The 19,734-nt window shown below is 36.0% G+C and overlaps 1 protein-coding gene across 2 annotated transcripts in view; it reads left to right on the forward strand.

The window, feature by feature from the left end:
• Nucleotides 1–19,734, forward strand: part of LOC135689093 (spatacsin) — a 39,348-nt gene that overhangs the window by 13,804 nt on the left and 5,810 nt on the right. The window contains exons 16-41 of one of the 2 annotated variants that reach the window (XM_065206212.2): nucleotides 262–376; nucleotides 1,128–1,338; nucleotides 1,726–1,917; nucleotides 2,399–2,496; nucleotides 3,020–3,165; nucleotides 3,439–3,603; nucleotides 4,196–4,259; nucleotides 4,479–4,647; nucleotides 5,606–5,820; nucleotides 6,376–6,472; nucleotides 6,930–7,089; nucleotides 7,510–7,668; nucleotides 8,321–8,522; nucleotides 9,079–9,227; nucleotides 12,471–12,558; nucleotides 13,215–13,330; nucleotides 13,510–13,768; nucleotides 14,325–14,539; nucleotides 14,961–15,098; nucleotides 15,483–15,683; nucleotides 15,865–16,065; nucleotides 16,843–16,959; nucleotides 17,145–17,438; nucleotides 17,904–18,041; nucleotides 18,619–18,676; nucleotides 19,303–19,470. In XM_065206212.2, the coding sequence (XP_065062284.2) occupies nucleotides 262–376; nucleotides 1,128–1,338; nucleotides 1,726–1,917; nucleotides 2,399–2,496; nucleotides 3,020–3,165; nucleotides 3,439–3,603; nucleotides 4,196–4,259; nucleotides 4,479–4,647; nucleotides 5,606–5,820; nucleotides 6,376–6,472; nucleotides 6,930–7,089; nucleotides 7,510–7,668; nucleotides 8,321–8,522; nucleotides 9,079–9,227; nucleotides 12,471–12,558; nucleotides 13,215–13,330; nucleotides 13,510–13,768; nucleotides 14,325–14,539; nucleotides 14,961–15,098; nucleotides 15,483–15,683; nucleotides 15,865–16,065; nucleotides 16,843–16,959; nucleotides 17,145–17,438; nucleotides 17,904–18,041; nucleotides 18,619–18,676; nucleotides 19,303–19,470 (4,135 nt within the window). The remainder of the gene's footprint in view (nucleotides 1–261; nucleotides 377–1,127; nucleotides 1,339–1,725; nucleotides 1,918–2,398; nucleotides 2,497–3,019; nucleotides 3,166–3,438; nucleotides 3,604–4,195; nucleotides 4,260–4,478; nucleotides 4,648–5,605; nucleotides 5,821–6,375; nucleotides 6,473–6,929; nucleotides 7,090–7,509; nucleotides 7,669–8,320; nucleotides 8,523–9,078; nucleotides 9,228–12,470; nucleotides 12,559–13,214; nucleotides 13,331–13,509; nucleotides 13,769–14,324; nucleotides 14,540–14,960; nucleotides 15,099–15,482; nucleotides 15,684–15,864; nucleotides 16,066–16,842; nucleotides 16,960–17,144; nucleotides 17,439–17,903; nucleotides 18,042–18,618; nucleotides 18,677–19,302; nucleotides 19,471–19,734) is intronic. The other variant, XM_065206220.2, reaches the window with a different exon arrangement.

Raw genomic sequence — 19,734 nt, forward strand, 5'->3', positions numbered from 1 at the left:
ACTGTTTATTGTGTTATTTAATTATTCTTATTTGATCAGGCATTTCATTGTAAGATTTTTAGAATCAGCAAGTGGCCTAAGGTAGTGTGCTTTTCTTTTAGCCAATTGTTTCTTCTAAAATCCTGTAAAAGTCGCGAGGAACATTTATAAGTCGACTTAAACAAAGATACAGATAAGATTTTTTTCCAAGGCAGAAGTGGGTGAATTAGAGTAGAAGGAGGATTTATTAGTATTGCATTATTGGTAGCAATCTGTTTTTAGGACGCTATATCGACTGGTCTCTACTCGGAGTTAACGTTCAGCTGGGTCAAGAAATGGGATGAAAAATCCAAGAAAATGGTTCTACTTGATGCAGCATTTCAATCCAATAATCTTGGTGAGAGATGTATAGTGTATTTAAATCTGCTTGCTGAGTTTCGAGCAATAGTAAATATTGCACTTATATTTAGAGTATAAAATTAATCGGTTGCAATAGGTACTACTGTTATGATGAGATAGGAATGAAAGAAATAAGCCTTGGAAAGTAAGACTATTGGTTAGGGTGATGATGGTGAACTTTTAACAACAAAGCTAGATAGTAGAAACAGTGGAGTGAGATTGTTAATATTCAAAAAAGGTCAATAACATATGAAGTATATTTTATGTACATGTCAATAACCTATGAAGTTATCAATAAATCTATGATAAATTTGTAAGATAACTGAAAAACTTTTATTTTAGCATATTCTTACACCTCAGCGACCTATTATATTATTGTTGCTTGCTTGAGTACGAAAAATGGTCAACAAATTTTCGCACTTTGATTATTTTACAAAACCACAAGTCTCATGTAGCAAAAATATAATCAATCTGCGAAAATAAGGATAGGAACATTTCAATGGTCCAAATATCTTGATCAATGTTAAATTGCTTTTTGCACATGCAGCTTTCAAGCACAAGCAATTATGCACTTTTCTGATAACCTGGCACCGATAAACATGTCATTTGTTCCATGGCGTTAGTAGAAACATTTTAAGCAAGAACTAGTGTGTGTATAGTATTTCAAGTTTAACGCCTAAGTAAAAGATGGACTATTCCAGTTTTTTATGTGCAACGTAGAAGGCTTATTGTCTAATTTATCTTCACAGAAAATCTCAAGGAACTTGCACCCAGTGAAGTTCTTTGGGAATATCTGATAGAACACAATGACGAAGACACGATATTGGACTGGATTCGAACTTCTGCACGGGGGGATAAACGATTGAAAGAGAAGTACCCACCCTTTGATCCAAATTTTATTGAGAAATGTGATAATGCGACGGAAAAACTACAAAATGGCATCTATCGTGAACTTTTAAGGTAATTACAAACAAATTTAGCATGTGTCTTTTTATTTATTGTTTTTTACCTTGTGAAACTTTGTTGCAAAAGGCAGACCAGTAGATGTGACAGTAGTTATGTTTTTATATCTGCCACCGTGTTATCTGAAGAAGTTTTATTTGCGCCGTACAATCTCAGCCCTAGACTGAGAAGATAAACTTGTATGTTATGTGTCATAATCAATGTATTTTTTGTTCATGCATCTTTTAAGACTTTTGTTATGCAGCTTTGTTTTCTCTTATTCTATATAAATCCTACCCAATTCGATCTTGTTAGGCCTTTTGCCTGTTAGCGAGAGCACCGCTCGCTCGCAAGCGCATTTTATCAGTTAAATCCCTACTACAAATGATAAATTTTTCTCTGCAGACACGGTTTTTACACAAAATATATGGAAAGAAATTTCAACAAAACTCTGAAGTTGATGACTGAGGACAATCTTCTGTTGAAAAAATCAGATGAAACTTACACCATATCGCCAATCTTTGCTGTGCAGTTTATTGTTTACTGCGTGAAAAATAATTTCAGGGAATTATTGTTTATTTACATGGATTTTCACGGGTACGTCTCAATTAAATTTCCTCCAACTCTATTGAAAATTTTATTAAGCAGGGCTAAAGATACTTTGCATAAACAAACGCTAAAGATTTTATCGTAGCAGTCAAAGAGAAAGCTTAAGGCTTATAAAGATCGTTTTTCTTGATGCCTTTCTTACTTGCCTCATATTTATAAATCTAAAAGCAACTTACATTGCTAGGCCTTCGATAGTATTTCTATGAAATTTTATTGTTAGTGTTAAGCAATTAAGCTGGTTCAGCTAAAAGATGGAGCTTGCTTAGAAGTACACAAGAATGGCCATTCTAGAATCCATACACATGAAGGGAAGAGACTATTGGATTCGTTCGTGTTGATATCATATTGTGCTCTCTGCACTATTCTGCAATGCAACGTATCAACGAATTTTTTTAATGGGTGGATCCTGTTTTACTGTGGACTATTCAGCTATGTTTAGAATTATTAAAAGCATTCTTTGTTCTTTTAGATTATACCCGACTAATGCGAATCTGGAGGAATGTGGCCTGGATGTAAATAGCTACCCATGGTTTAAAATGATGATTGGGTTCAGGAACTATTCTAAAGGTAAGCTGCTCCGTTTGTCAAAAATTGTGTACAGTTCTTTAAAGGCTGCTATGTTATTTATATAATTTTTATCAATTGTACCTTGAATTTGAAGCTGATTCAGATTCTTACTGAAGTATGTAAACATAAAACTTCAATTCGTTAAATCTATGTTAGGCATCATGGTTAAAAATTGATACTTGCATATGTCGTGTTGTGGGTTTGTATGGCTCGACTGTGTATGCTTGATTCATTTTCATTTATTTACCTACAAGCAATGTTTATGCCAAAAGTGCCAATGAAATCGCCATCCCCTCATAGAAAAGATGATTCATAGGACGTCGGAGTTTAAAGACCTTGCCATATAAAACGTCATTTTGCAAAAATCCAACACAAAATGTTTTAATGGGAAGTAAAAGGCTTCGGCTTTCCTTTTGTGTAGTTTATCTGCCAATTAGACCTCTCTTAGTAATGATAATAGTACCAGAGAATGTTCCGCTCGTTGAATGTAACTTCATTTTTAATTTCCCTTTTTTATTTTCAGATAAAAAGCATATACTAGAAATGAATTTGACAACAGCTGAGAACATTCTGAATTTATCTGGTAACGACCTGAAACATCAGCTCTGCCAAACCAAGCCATTGACTGTTCTAGCTACTATTTTAACGTCTTCATTGGAACTGAACAGGGTAAATGTCGCATTGTCTTGTCAATTTGTAAACCGAGCTGTTAGACACATCAGTTCAGACACGAACATTTATTTTAATGTCGGGTAAAATAACTATGAATTTATGATATTGTTAGAAATATTTTCGATTTTTCATTATAATATTAGGTAAATTTTCGATTAGTTTAAGAGTAAACCGTAGAACTCTTTCTTATACGTTCTATCCGTGATAATCCACCCGTTTTGGAACAAAATTTTTGAAGACTTCACAATTTCTAATGATTCATTAACACAGGTTGCTTTATTTCAGGTTTTTAACAACGATATGTCAAGCAACTTGGGTTTTGATGGGCAAACTTTGATGAATTCCTTGAAGCAGTATCCTACACTGTACGCCGCCATTTTTGACGAAGAAGATTCAAGTGGAGAAAGAACTGTTTCTGCCGTTCAGCTACTACAGGTAAAGGCAAATTTGCAATTTTCAGCCTTGCCAATCATATTTACATTCAAGGAGTTTTGCGAATCTGTTTATCAAACGGTATTGAAATGCATGATACAGTGTAGATGAAGGATATTTTGACAGCCGATTTGTTGAAAGTGAACAACGAGCACCTTTCATAATACTTACACAATCGCTGACTGACCAAAAGTTTCAAAATGTGTTTTATTTTCATCGCTAGTGATACCCGAAAATCTCTTTTTATTATCAATATTCATTGATGTGGCGTTTCTGGCATTCTTGCCTGGGGATGGTGAGGGGGTCTTATATTGTCCCTGTTTCATATAATGACTGCCGATTTTGCCAGTCAACTATCTGAAAATGGGGACATTGGAGCCACAACCCATCTGTCAGACACGCTCGTAACCATTTTACCTTGGTGCCTTCTGTGGCAGGAATGTTGACCCATATAAAACGTAGCATTTTTCGAAACAAGCAAGGGTTTAGTCGTTATTTTGAAGCAATGGTCTAGTCGCTGTTTTTATCTTCACTTTATAATTGGGCTAAATATACAAAACATTTTCGTAATAATCTATTTGTTTCCTGCTATCAGGATAATACAGACATTGATGCGAAAAAGCTTTTCAACTGGCGCCTGCAAGATGGCTCTTCCGAAGGTAAGAGCTTAAAATTCTATCTAACTGCTATCTTGCTTAACTGCTATCTTCCAAAATTCAGACTGCTTTTACATTAAGCAGAAACTGTACTTACTTGTCATTTGTTCGAGTTAAATTTGTAGCTTATTTCGATGATTTGAAGTTGAATGAAGTGATTCAAATTTGGATAAAGTGACTAAGAATTTTTGTCAAGTTTGCTGTGTCTTTTCTGCATCGTAGAAATTCCTGCACAGTGTGTTCCCAACTTCTCTTCGAAAGATTTAGTGGAACAATTCGGCGTGCGTGTCGATATGTCATACGTTTATTATTTAAAGCAAAGAAGACCTGTGTATGCATATATTGTTTTCATTTTGAGCTTGCCGAATGGACCAGAAGAAAGGGAGCAAAGGTTGGTAAATGTTCTTAAATGAAGATTTAAGATGAAAATTTTTGTTGAAAATCAAATTAATTTTTCTCTATATCTGACTCCAAAGTAGCCCTTAGTAAAGGTTGTGCACTTGCCTTTTGGTAACTTTGGAAAATCCACGTGACAATTCGAGCTGAACGAATACAAGTTAGCACATCCTTGCAGAATTGTGTAGACACAAACCCATTCAAATTTGATCGAAAAAGCCTTTTTTTAAGTAAAAGAAATCGTTTTCGTGGCAACATGTATCATTTCTTCATCTGACTATTTTTGAAGCTTTCATCTTCTCAGTAGTGGATTTTCAATCTTGAATGTTTTATGTTCCATGTACCCGTAAATCAGCATCATCGTTTCGAGGTAAACAAGAGTAAATATTTGATAGAGAGGGCGGGAAAATAACCGACCCGACAGTAACTATTTCTAATACTGTATCTGAGACTGTAGTGATAAAAAAAGAGAAAACTATCTCAAGGAATTTTTAAATCTTAAAGAAGAATTTTCAAGCATTGATGTTGTGTTCATGTTTCTATTCAGCTGTGATGCTTTTTCTTATCGGGGCATCCACTTTCTTAACTTTGTTAGTAGAGTTATGTATTCATGAATAGCCCAGCCTCCCCAATAGGCAGTCCCCAAACCATCAATTTTTGCAATGAGCCCTTCTCTCTTTATAACCCCCTTCCCTCAATTTCGTGTACTAGAAATAAAGTTCAAATATTTATCCAATATAATCACATTCTTTTTTAATATCTCCAAATTCTAATATCACGTGCTTAAGAGTTGAAAATATCTTGTCTACCTCTCAATTGATCTTCGAAGTTTAGCCCCTTCTCTGTAAAGCCCCCTCTCTTTGCCACTTGTAGAAGATGAAAAGTTGATAGGCCTCTTTGGGGTTGTTCATAAATGCTTTGTCCCCATTCTACCTTAGTTTTCCTCTTATCAGGTTATCCGAGGCATGCTACGAGGCATGTGAAATTGCTACAACTGACTTTGCAAACAACCCGGTTGCCTCGGCGTGCATATGTTTTTTATATTTACTTGGAATGGATACTTTGGCATTGAAAGTCGACGTAGAAAGTGCAAATTTTGTCCTTGAGCATTGGGAGAAGAGAGATAATGAGTTGTATTCGTCCGATGAAAAGCTAAAGAAATTTATTGGTAACAATTAACATATCGTTACATACCTTTAAAATCTGTAGAATTCTTAATGAAGCAAAATGTGCAAGTTTTAATCTGGTTAACCGGATATTTGAACCAAGTCACGTCTCTTACAAACCCACGGTTTTTTTCTGTTTGAATTGCTCTCTCCTAAAGATATAAACAAATGCCCTAAGACCATCCAGTTTAGGCCCATGGATGGACTTGCTGGAAGCTTTGTCATTTAGAGATGTAATTTGGTAATTTTCCTGCTTTTAATTCATGTGCTGTAATGCTCATGCGTCCTATTTAGCTTTTATTCTGAAGGAACCGTAACTAAGGCTTTTAGCTGTTTTTTTGTATAAGCCTTTCTGCAATGATCTTTTGGAAGTAAAAAATTTAGTCTATCTCAAGCCATTTTCCGAAATTTCAACACAGTCTAAACATATTCCTTATCAGAATAATATGCAACCATGCTAGAAATTCTCATTTCCTTTCGACTTTGTAAGGTTATATATTATCAATTTAATACGATAAACCTTCGAAGTCCCTTGTAATACTTTGTTTCGTTTACAGTTGCATCACTGAAAGGCAAAGAAAAGGACAGGGCTGTTTTTCTTGGAATGCTTGAAGAATGCGTAGAGGCGGGTTTGCGCACGAAAAACATTGAATGGTAAGTTATATAGATGGCTAATAAATCACTTGGGCATTTTACACATCGTCAGGCAAACAATAAACTTGCATACAACTTCATTATTGTTGATAGCATAATTTACTTTGGTCTTTTCTAGGTTGCTGTTGCTATCTATTTAAGCATTTTGAGGTCTGGTTTTTACTATGTTTAGCAAGAATGCCCTGTGTGACTGTTTTTCTGGTTTATTTATCTTGTTCTGTTGTTTTGAGGTTGCAAATACTGAACTTAAACTTCAGTTTCTGTTATCTTTATTATTAGTGAAAATTTATTATCTTTATTAGTGAAAATTTATTATCTTTATTAGTGAAAATGTTAGTTAGTTATTTCGAAGCCGCAGAAATCATAGCAGGTGTGGCAATTAATTTTATATTACCCTCAGCAATTGCCAATTGACTGTTACGAATGGCAACATTTAGCAAATATTCTTCTATCACAGGTCAAGTTTTGCGGCGATATTGTCATACCGAATCGCCGTGCAGTTTGCTCAAGTCAGTAATCTCCCTCCATCTACAAAAATCATCGAAGAAACAATAAAAGACGGATGTTGGTTCCATACCATCGTTTATATTCAAATGTATCAATTAAGGCCATCGGAGGTTCTTATCTTTGTATTCTCTCCTACATAGCAATCAGTTCTCATTTTTAAGCTTCAAATGCTGTTCGGGTTTTGCTTCATAGCAAATTCGGTTAATGAAATGCTAACTTAAGGTCTTTTGTTTCCATACAAGCTCTTAAAATTCCCCCCCCCCCTTTTCCCACCCCCCCCCCCCCTTGTTGGAATAGGCTTGATATTTCTGTTGCGCGATCTTCTTGCGGTTGTAAAACTTTGAATTACTAAATCCAATGTACCAAGAATCTTTGGGACCCGATTGGGAGGGGGAGTTCAAGAATTGCATCTTGTACGACAACCCTTTTTATGATGACAAATAATCATTTCTATCCTAATGCTCCTCGAATTTATCAAATATAAACCATAATGTCCCCAAAAGTAATAAGTTTTTTATCACATTTTCTAGATTATTCCTGCATTAGAAAAATCCATGACGAATACTGTTTTATTGGACCATATGTGTGCAATTGTTAAGAACGCAAAGGAGATGAGAAAAACGGTGGAAGAGGCAATGGAGCCGGATCAAAGGCCAAAGCAAGTTAAAAAAGGAAGAAACACCGTCAAGGTTGAGTTGTCTACATCAGTTTATCAACCCAACAGATACCATTTATCAACTTAGATGCATCAACCTTTAGACCCATGGCATTTAAATTGCTCGGCTACTTTGCCTGCTCTCTTGTGTTCTGTGTTCGCAACCAAGGAACTCTTTGACTCATCTTCATAGGGCATATTAGGAAAAACTATGCACTTCAAATTTTTAATAACTTTTATACAGGAGCCAGTGAAGATTCTAGTATTCAGTCAATCACGATGATTTTTTTTCAAAATTTCGTGCGTAGTTTTGAATTTTTAAAGCATCTTTTAAATATTCAGCCTTATCCTCCTTTTTGTCGTAAGGGAAGTTTGCAAGGATCAACTTTCTTGATGGTAGAGCAACACTAAGAGTTATAGAGCAATAGCTAAAATGCCTTTTGATGGCATTGCTATTTTCAAAATTAATAAGAGTAAAAACTATTCTTTCACAGAATTTACCATTTTGATGTACGCATTTTTCTTTCTAAATGTGCATATTTTATCCTTTTAGTTAGGGTAGAAAGATGAACCAAATTTTGCGTATTTTAAAGGACTTTTTAATTGTATCACTGAAAAAATGGTGTTATCACTTTTGTTTGTTTGAAGTTGCAGCCTGGTCAAATATACTTGTTTTATATTCCTAGAAAGCAGCTTTAGAGAAAGATTTCCGTGCACAGTTTTATTTCAATCTGAACAAGAGAGCAACAGAAAGAACTGACCTTGTTTCCCCTACAAAATGTGCCTCGCCTTCATTAAACGAAAACAGACGTCGACGGGAGCAAGGTCTAGGTGGAGTGAGCAGTGGCAGTAGCGAAAGCATTGATGAGAAGCCAGTTGAGAAACCACGTATGTCTGAGAATATTTATACTTTGCTTATTGTTAAATTGATTTTTACGTGTGTTGATTTGTGGTAGATCAGCAGTATTGTTCTTAGAGCAGTTATTTCTTATATCTTGATAATCTATAAAGACCACGTCATAGGTTTCAGATAATTGTACATCTTAGATTTATGTCGCATTTGATCACTCTCAAAACAAGTCTGCTTTGTTCATACCGAACAGCATTGGGCATCCGTTGGAACTGAATAAGAAATGATGAACAAGATTTGATTAGAAGAACAGGATAGTGATTTGAATTTAGCTTTTCGACGTTTCCATGCTCATATAGTATTCTTCAGCTCTCAGTTTGCGTTGTGTGGATATATTATCAAACATAAATTTCTAACGTCACAGAAAAATGTCCGCTCGTAGGTCTAGGCCAGTTTGCAAAGAGGCTGCTGATCCGTTATTTGTTGAGAATTTTAATCGTTAAGACAAACAGCAGACCAGTGTATCTTGCTTTTGACGATTTAGACCATTTTTACGTACATTTTGGTTTTAACAAATGCTTTTGTCTTCAACAGCAATTAAACTTGGCGAAATACAGCCATTAGACGACATTCTTGATATTGTCCTCGAGTGTGAAGAAACCGGGTTCCCTTCACGTGTCCTCCTTAGATATGCGCTGAATTACTCCCAGCCATTCCTAACTGTCCTTGCTGCCTGCTACAAGGTTTGTCTGTTTCTTTCAGGCTCTCTTTATGATAAATTTTGACACAATTAGTGACGTTTTATTGTCATATTGTGGTATGCCTGAACCAAGATGATGAGTAAAAACACTAATCTACGCATGTTGCAAAATGCATCCTTCCCTATTAATTTACATAATTTCCACCATTACCTGCCAATCACCAGTGGCGAAGCTGGACTCCCATGGATGGTCGTGCCCATTGGCCACTACGCAACAGAAATGCGCCTCCGCAATATTATCAAAAAATATTTCAGTGATCTAAGGAGCTTATATAGCAATTGCATGGCACTGCATTACTTTTCTGACAAGATAGAAACAAACTAAAATTAAAAGTATAAAAGCTGCTTTTGTATCTCCCCTGCCTCTGGCTGATACTCAAAATTCATTTTCTTCCCAAAGTGTGATGGGGGTTCCTGGCAACTTTTTTTTATTTTTGGTAATATTTACCCAAATATCAGTTCACAGGATAATAAAGCTTGAACAACAAACTTTTTCTAAATTATTGCAACAATGGGACCAAAATATACACCTGTGGACTCAGATTTCAAATGTATAATAATTGCAAGCACTATTTGTTTTGCACACATAAAATTTAGAATTTCATTCAAAAAAGAGGCAAAAGTTTGGCTTTAAAGGCAAACTTGACTGTGAAGTGCAGGCATGTATCAAGAATTAGATGACAAATGAAACAGATTAAACAGAAATATTAGAATATCTGCTGAAGACAGTACTGTCATGCAGCATTATTGATCTAGCCACAGTTAAAAAGCACTAAATAGTGAGTGGCAAAATGAAGGCAATCTTTCTTTAAAATCCTTGAGACCTGTTTTTTCATCAGGTTTGTTGCATAAAGATTTGTAGGTAGCCACTTTGTTAAGCTGAACCAAACCACTCACAGAGATTCACCAATCAATTAGATACTTAATTTAAGGTTATGCCTTATGAGATAATGATAAACTACACCATGTATGACAATATTTGAAAGTTGCATAAGATGAAATAACCATTATAAGGTTTGAATAAAATTCCAATTGAAAAGCAGCATTAAATTAATCATTGAAAAACAGATCATGACAATTTATGAATAAACAGGGCAGCATACACAAATGAAGAATGTTCAATAAATTTCTTCAGTGTCCAGCTAGGTGGAAATACTGAGATCAGATGACTGGGGTCACAAATTTAATACAGAATAATCATGAGCCTGAGAGCTATTTGCAGACAACAGTGTTTCTTGAGCAAAATATTAAGGGGGGTATGTGTAATAGCTTAAAGATTATTTCACCCTGCTTATTTAAGACAAACTGACTAATTCATGGAGAAAGTTACTTATATTAAGGAAAATATATGCACACCCAAGGAAACTGCACACAACCAAATTACATGGAAAGCAAGGGAAAAAATCAGAAAATCACAAGGCTGAGCTTGAAAACATATCATCAGAAACATAAACAAAATCATCAACAGGTTGATCAATGCTATTTCATTTTTCCCTTTCACGTGTTTTAAGGAGGGTAAAACTCCAGTAGAGCTAATTTGCAAAGAGGTTTTCTACTACAAATACATTCAAAATTCAGAACTTTCTACTGGGAAGATTCTAGTCCAAAAATACATCAAATACCTCATAACTAATGTAAAATGAATAGATATTTATGTACATTTTGCCCAAATGTTCATAATACTTTCGTCTTGAACACCTAAGTATACTGTTGTCAAAATAAATATTGATTATTTTATTGATTGATTGATTGAGTTTATCCCGTTCAGTGTGCGTCTCTCTGGTACAAATCCGAGCGAAAACTGCCATATTTTCCATTCTGATCACGTTAAAAACATCCAGATGATATTCAAATTATCGTCCATTTTCTAGATAAGATAGCATCTTGCACATTTGATAATCTTGATTCTGTTTAGGTGAATGAGAACTTGTTCGCCTACCAAAGAGATCCATTGGATTGATTCCGTATAGGCTGAGTCGAAATAACTATGAAACAATCCCTCTACAGTCGTTAACCAGTTTCCTGATAAATTACAACGGTTTATTGGACTGGAACATTTACATGCACCATTCAAATCACCCTGATATCACACCAACATCCACAAACGCCTGCAGTATTGACAAGTAGGCCCCAATGATACAGGGTGCAGATAGTCTTGCCTTCAGAAACGGGCACGACCTCGTGATTGATTTACTCCAGCTTCAGCCAATCAAATGCCGGAAATCGTACCTCAACTATTATTATTATTATGACGAGTCGTGCTCATTTGTGAAGGCACGACTAGCATTGTTTTTCTCTATTGTTGGGCACGACCAAACATAGGCTGTCCAATTGAAGCTTCTATTGTTGGGCACGACCAAATCACAAGGTACCAGATTTTGGGCACGACCAATATGAAACCCTGTGGATTTCTACTCTGCTCCTGAAATAATTCCAGGGGCCCTGGGCGATTCGAGTAGAATTCACTTATGTCTGCGGGATAAGCTTGATCGATTTGTCGATTATACAACTAATTTTTGTCTATATTTGAAAACTTTTCGCGGAGCAAAATAAATTTTTGCCAATATGTGAAAACCTTACTTTTGGAAGTTGATGGTCGTGCCGGGCACGACGGGCACAACCTTTGGCTTCGCCACTGCCAATCACCATTATTGGACATCACCTTTTAAAAGAGGAGGCCGTTAATTTCAAAGTTACGGTTAGATCGTAATTCTCAACATAAATTTCTACAAAATTTATAATGAGATTGACTTCAAGTGATGCAGCAACTGATAATGTAATTTCATAATTTTCCTCTTTATTATTATCAAATAAATGGCGACTGCATGTTTACTGGAAGGAGGTGTGAGGAAATATGGCGCTTTGTTTGTGATAACATAGCACACGATTATTCCAACATAATGTTAGTGTATTGTAATATTGATGTCATAATATTTTGTTTAGTTAAGATGATTTACTTCTGTCAATCAAGGACAATTATGCTCTAGGACATTTTATTCATAAAAATATATTTCCAGATGTTTAACAATGATATGGTTAACAATAAGCTCGTGAAAGGCGAAACAATAATTTTTCCATGACTTGGCATTCATATAAGCCTCATTTGACATTACATGCTAATTTGAAACAAATTTCCAATTGTCCTACACCACTTAATTTCATATCGCTTAAATATTATCAGGCCTGGCGCATCTGCTTATGTGTTTATTCTTTTGTTTTTTTTCAGGATTCTTGTCCACTGAATTGTCTTTCTGTTTGGTTGATATCAAATATTGAAACATTTAGAAGGAAAACCGTTTTCAGAAATGTTCCAGGTAATTTTGTAGCATTTGAGACGGTTTTTGATTCTCGATTTTTGATTTGGTAGGACCGTACTTTCAGCTTCGAGAAACTATGAGATCGTAAATTATCACATATTATCATAAATTATCATAAATTAGCATAAATGATCTAGTATATAGTGCAGTAGATACTCCTATTTTGCGGTCGCATGGTATTGATTACGCATTGCAAACACATAAGATGAATTGATAGGAGGCATGTGTTCAAATCTCTACCTGCGGGAAATTTCAACGCAAACAAAGAAACATTTAACTTGGAAAGACAAACCTATAGGCTAGTCTTAAAAACTTTCCAATTCTGTCGACTCTACATTGAAGACCTTGTCGTATGTTTTTAAATATCTAGCTTCTATGACCCTGTAATTTGTGCCAAAGAGAATGCATTGGACCTAGGTTCCCCCTTTTTATGTAAACAAGAATTCAGCGACGATTCTGTCGCGGTTGTTGTAGAGTGAGATGGGTTATGGAGGAGACATGTTTTGTCAATTTTATGTATTCAGTATCTTGAGTGTATAATGAAAACAATTATTGAAGGTTTTTCGCTGGTTTATTAAGCTTTATCAAACCTTTATTGAGCTCGGTGTGTTGTTAACAACTTCTTTTTGCATAGTGCACTTTTCTTGAACTAGATTTAATGCGAGCTGACTGGACTGTTCAAATGATGCTTGAATTGGTTTCTGATTTGTTGTTTGAAGAAGCAAAGGCCATCGTAATTATTGCCCAAGGCTTCAAGATTTTCATGAAGGTATTACCATTTTTGACCAATACACCTGCCGACAGTTTTCGTTTCTTCGCCTTTCCATTCTGTTATGATTGGCCAAGAGGCCCTCGTTGTAGACCCATTTAGGATACTCGTTGTGGCCTGATAGCTGGGATTCTTGGGTTGATTTTTAGTTTATTTATAATCTTATATTTTATTTCCAGGAAAACCTGCTGTACCATTTCTTTTTGTTCATCGAATCTTTTGCAGCAAAAGAGAGCGATGACGTTTGCGGTCAGCATCTAAAGGCGTTCATCTCAAGGCTCGCGAAAGAAAAAGTCGGGGATGAACCCTTTATTGAGCAATTTTTTCATCAGATGATCCCTATCAAGGTCCTCATTGCCTTTCAGTCGAAATTTTTCAAGAGGAAATTGCTCCAGTACTTCATTGACACTGATCTCGGAAAGTTCCTAAGTCCAAATCGTAAGTTTCAGCTCTTTAATCCCGCTAGGGGTCAGGGACGCCGGAACGACCAAGGGGGCAAAGGGGGCAGGTTTGAGTAAAAGGGCATTTGAAATAATACTTTCAGCTTCTATTGATTATTTCATAACTGCCATTTTATTTCGATCTTCTGTATTTATCTTGAAAATTGGCTAACTTTTGACATAACGATTTATCAAAACAAGTATTACAGTTTTACAAGTTCAATAATTTCTATGTTGGCAAAATTCCCAGTGGAATAAATTTCAAACCTTGACACTTGCTGGTAAAATCCAAAATACTCAATTCATTCTTTGAACTTCATAAGAAACTTCTTTCAATCCTCAAAATGCTCTAAGTATCTGAATACATAGGTAAATATTCTTGGGTAAATATTCTTGGAACATTTTCGAGGCATTAAAGGATATTGAAACTGGACTGTTTTTGTTTAAATAGGCTTTTAAAAGCCATGCGAGAAGAGGATTAGACCTAGAAATGTAAATATGTTAATAATAGTCCATTGATGCTGAGCTTCACTCACTTTAAATTTCCCGGACAGGTGCCTCCTACATTAGACTTGCCATGGTGTGTGAAATATCAAAGGAAACGGCAATTTTGCCGGACTATTTGAAGCTGGCTTCTGAAGTGAGGGATTTGGCCAATCAAGAAGAGAACCGAATTTTTGATCATCTTATTTCCAACGAGCATCTTGAAAAAGCAGCAAAATTAGCCGCCACGCTTGATCTACCGTCTTGGAAAGTCGCCTATTCTCAGGTAATTTATTCTGCTATTCTATTTAATACCAAATTTATAGTGAAAGGACTCGTTCCTTTCCATGCTCATATTTTCAATTATCGACAAAACATTACTGCTTGCAGTATGTATATGTATATATCACAGATCACTGATGAAGACTTCGATCGAAACGTTTTTCTTGAATATCTATATTATTTTTATTACACTTGGAGTTAGAGCTTTTGATAGTATGTAATTAAATATATAACAGGTAAGATCACCATATCCTCCAACCAGCAATTCATATTATATTGCCGCTTTCATTTGTTACATTTGCGTACTGTACCGAAAACCGATACTGAGTGTCGATAATGGCACCATCACTCTCAAATTGTGTGTGCTAAATGTGCTAAAATTTTTTCAATTTTCTGATTTGCATTATGGCTAATACATTTGACAGGAGACAACTGAACTTACAAGAATGAAAGATACGGGACTCTGGCTTAGCTGCGAGGCAAGATTCGACTTTTGGATGAAGTCCAACGAGAGGCTGCATAAATGCCGCTGTTCGCATTCAGTAGCTGGAAGCTTCTTTGAGGTTGGCATTTTTTTGTATGACCTAAATCAGTGCGAGAAACTTTGTTATGAGTTCTGTACAATGGGTTATACCACAATTGCGGCATCCTAAATGCCTATTATCTTACTTCAGACTTCAAAGTTAAGATCTACTTTGGTCAAATGCTATCAGGATCACAAAACATCCTTATTTATTTCTTTTGCCATTTGTCAAGACAAAGTTATTTATGCACAATGTCCAATCAGGCTGAAGTTTGATTCTTCAAATTGCAATATCCATACTTGGTATTTCGAACTTAGTGGCACAAGGGGGGCATGCCAAGGAATAATACTGAAGAAGGCTGTTACTGTGCTACAATGGGGCATCTTATTGCTTTGACGCTTCTCATACGACTTTGTTCTTTAGTCACAAGGTGTGATTGAGGAAGACCTGCCATTCAGTGAAAGGGCCTTGTTGCTAGCCGTGGCCCATGATTGGTTTCGTGAATCCAAAGAAGCCCTTGATGGCAGTGAAAAGGAGAAGAGTGAATTGGAGGCGAAGTTAAAGGAATTAGAGAAAAAACTCTGGTTGTTAAAATTGAATGCAGAAGTTGAAAAGTTAGACGAGGTAAATTTTTTGAATTTTTACGCTAACGCTTCAATTGCCAGCCGAAATGTGCTGAAGTTGATTTGTGATGGATATTCTTCAATGTCCGTTACAATACTGCAAATACCTTCTTTTGATTTTGTTTATATTGTTCATTGTATAATTCTGTCTTTTTATCATTATTTCTGTCATTTTTCACAAGGAAAACATTGCTGGTCCCGAAGACCCATCGCTGGCAAGGACGATTCAGCTGTGCAACGCAAAGATTTTCGAGTTCCTTGGCGAAAAGAGAAACAAAGAAAGTTTTTCGGACTTCCATGATTCTTCGCAAACAAATCTACTAATAAGTAAAGAGCTTTCTGGGAATGAAATAGAAGGCAACTCAGCTGACTGGAGCCAACGAGTTCGTATTCTCTCTTTGGGTTTCAAGGGGTCTTTTATTTCGATGAAAAGCTTGTGGTTTTCATTTCTAACCTTGCTGTTTGTAACGGCTTTCCAGTGTTGACTTCATTTACTTAAAGAGAGTTCTTTGCTAATCGCAACTTCTAAGGAGAATCAGTTGTTTCCAATAAAGTTTGGGAGAAGGGAAAGGGTCTTCGAGAAAGAGATCAAGTGATTCGTACTTACATCTGATTTCTTTGCAATTTCGATCGTCTTAGGAAAGTCTGCTTTAATGGATTCAGCTCGCTGGTGAAAAATGAAATATGCATGTGTAACTTCGATAGAATTCGCTTCGCCAGAACGATTTCACCAAGAGAAAAACTAGCTTTAACGCTAAATTCTTAATGATTTGTGATATCAATTGGCTTTCATCGACGTTGCTTAAAACATGCTTGTTTTAGTGTTATTGGATCGGCGTATCAAAGCGGATAATATTATTCTTTTTTTAAACACATACAAAGACATGAAATAAGGAGAAGATCTAGTTAATCGACTTTAATCAGTAGGTGTAGACAGGTACAAGATACATTAAAGATCATAGCTTGATTAGGCTATTAACATTATTTGATTGCTAGTTCTCTGCTAATTTTTTTAGAGTTCAACGAAGTGATTCAATCAGCCGCTTGTTCGCCAGTTTTTGTAGCGTGATAGATAACACAGTATTGATTAGGTTATCTTATTTCGGATCTGTCATTTATCATGAAGTGAAATGCATGCCTACTTGCTTTTCTTTCCCTAGGAGAATCATGCATTTGAGATTATGATTGGACAGTTAATTGATGACTGTGAAATCGACCAAGCACAGCGAGTATCGGTGTTATTTGGGAGAACCACACCTGACCTTTATTACATCCTGGTAAGTAATCTTTTTACACATCAACAAATGCCATTTAATGCCAGAAATGAGGCTCAACAGCAGCTGATATCTTTCAGAGCATTATCTTCTATTCTAGTGAGAATGTCATAACAAAATATTTTTTTTCACGTATTTGAAATTTGGAATTTTCTTTTGCATATTACATTTACATTTCTAAATTTTAGTCTGCAATTGCTTTGGCACAAGGCACAAAGCAAGTTGAAAATCTAGAGGAAGATATCAAACGCCTGCTTGCAAAGACTCCTAAACGTAGTCTCTCACTGTCAAGCAGCTATGACACGGTTGTATCGTTCAATCGAGGAGTAAGCACAGTTGAGAGCACGGCCAGCCCAGGGCTAGTGATCTCAGACTGGGTGATTGTCGAAGAGGTTCAAAACGCGATCGAGAAGCTAATGTCAACGTGCACCAGAGGTAGAAAATGCTGTGAACGCATTTTGATTTGCTTCAAAATATCAAAGGTGAGAGACTGTGTTTTGTATACTAGCTATCATGATTGGCACATTCAAAATAGAAAGCTTATTGTGGCGGTTATGACAAAGTCACAGAAAGCCCATGTGGAAATGTGACACTTTATTGATGGGATTATATTTCAGCCTCACAGTAACTATTCACTCCTTGCATACATGATAATTTCTTCGAGTATGTTCATATCAATTTTATCTCCTGTTTTCCCTGCACTGTTCTGTTTTCCTTTCCCTGCACTGCACTTCGTGAGCCGATCATTTTCTTAGAATTTGAAGGGCCTAGGCCCGGTTATCTTTGTTGCGTAAAGTACGATGTTTAAAAAAGTTCCATTGTTATCTAAACCCAGCGCTATGCTTGACCAATTCGCATAAGCGAACTTATCGATGGTCTGAACGCTATTCCAGATCATGTCGTTTGGTATTTTCTTCTCTGTTAACTATATTTTCTGTTCTTTTTAGATGCTTTCTATCACCTATAAAGAAATCGTGTCATGGGATCCATTTAGAGTTCTACGGCTGCTCGTCTACAGCGATATGGACCAACAAAGGCAAATCTGCAGGCAGTACATAAAGACGTTTGACCTCAAAGATGAAGAGGTAAAACAGTATGATTTTGAGATGACACGTAAAAAAGGAAGGGTATTTGAGGCTTTGTAGGGTATTTGACGCTTCGATAAACACCTTTTTCTGTTTGAAAATGGGAAAAAACCTTTTTAAACGTTGTCAGGTGACTCGTTCAAGCTTTAGAGAACAAACTTTGTTATCTCAAAGAAGATTTGTTTAACACTTCTATGTAATGTTTGGTTCAAAACACACTACAAACCATTTAATAAAATATTTTCTCTTTAGGTTTACATATGTATACAACTAAAGTGTTTTGTGATCCATGTGTGATTCTCCTTGATATGCCAGTGATATGCTAATGATCGTAACGAGCACCTTAAACAACAGGAAAATGTGCAAAGTGATTTTATGATCCATTTGTGATTCTCCTTGGTATGCTAATGATCATAGCTTGATTAGGTGATGAATATTGTTAAATACATTGTATGCTCATAGTAATTGACCTCCAGCACCTCGCCTCTATGCCCTCACGTTTGGACAATTCTCGAGAATCCGTGAGGTTCTATCACAGCACCAAAGCACAGCCATTCTACAGCCTTTTGTTTTCTAGGTTGCAGCTTTCATTGCAAAGATTGTTATCAGAGTTATCAAGTCAAAAGCAAATATTGGTATGGATTTTGTAATCGTAAGACAAATATACAATAAAGGATGTTTTCTTGCTACAAATTTTGATTGCTTGGGTTTTAACGCTGATACGGGCTAGATACAGATTGTTTGTGTGCCACTTGTTTTACAGATGTTTTTATCGCATGTTTTTAGAATATGTTAAACCCCAATGATACCTCCAAACGTAACTAACACCTCCAAACAACCGAAAAATAATTTGGTCCCGAAATTTCTTTCTGCTCTCAAAGCCCTGCACGAGAAGCCTCCCCGCAATAGCTTGTATCTTTGTTCATGCACGATGCCTCGATATAGATTGAAGTATCACTGTACTAAATTCTAACTGCTTTAACGTCTGTCTCAATGATGCTATTCACATTCTTCTTATAGAAAGGTTCTGATTCCCTTTTGCAATTATCATGGCACACAATTATATGTGATAAAGTTTTAAAATATGTTAGAAGATCTCTCAAAAGCTTCAAAATGCATCAATGCTGCCAGAGCTTTATGCTACATTCCGAAATTGTATTTATCTGTAATTGCCTGGGATAGATCGTCTTCTCTTACTACAAGCTCACACAGATACTGGATAAACGGTTATCAGGATTAAGGAATCATATATTCTTTCCAGAACTCAACACACTCACAGTACAAGAGTTTACAGACACAACGAAACTCAACCCGAACGAAATAACACGCTTGATGCAACTCGTGCAACAACCCTCATCACTTGGAACCTTCCTGTTAGAAGAAGCTAGGGGTATGGCAGCAACTGTGCATGGGGAGACAGATTTGAATAGTATGTGCCTTTAAGCACCTTGCCGCTGCTCAGTGAAATGTAGTTTTCTCTTCTTTTGATGACCTTTTCATGTGGTCCTAGGGCTGTTGACCTTGCAATTTTTGTTCTTTTACATTTCCGTTCTTTTGTGATGAAAACCCTTTTAATAGCTTACCCAGAATTCAGAGCCCATTTCTAAGAAAATTCCTAAGTAAACGATGAAATGACAACACATACATTCTGAGTTATATCACGTTTTTCTTTGTATGCCGTTGTTCCATGCAT

The sequence above is a fragment of the Rhopilema esculentum genome, chromosome 10 (genome assembly GCF_057945365.1).
Source record: "Rhopilema esculentum isolate cy_ngs chromosome 10, ASM5794536v1, whole genome shotgun sequence".
Lineage (NCBI taxonomy): Eukaryota > Metazoa > Cnidaria > Scyphozoa > Rhizostomeae > Rhizostomatidae > Rhopilema > Rhopilema esculentum.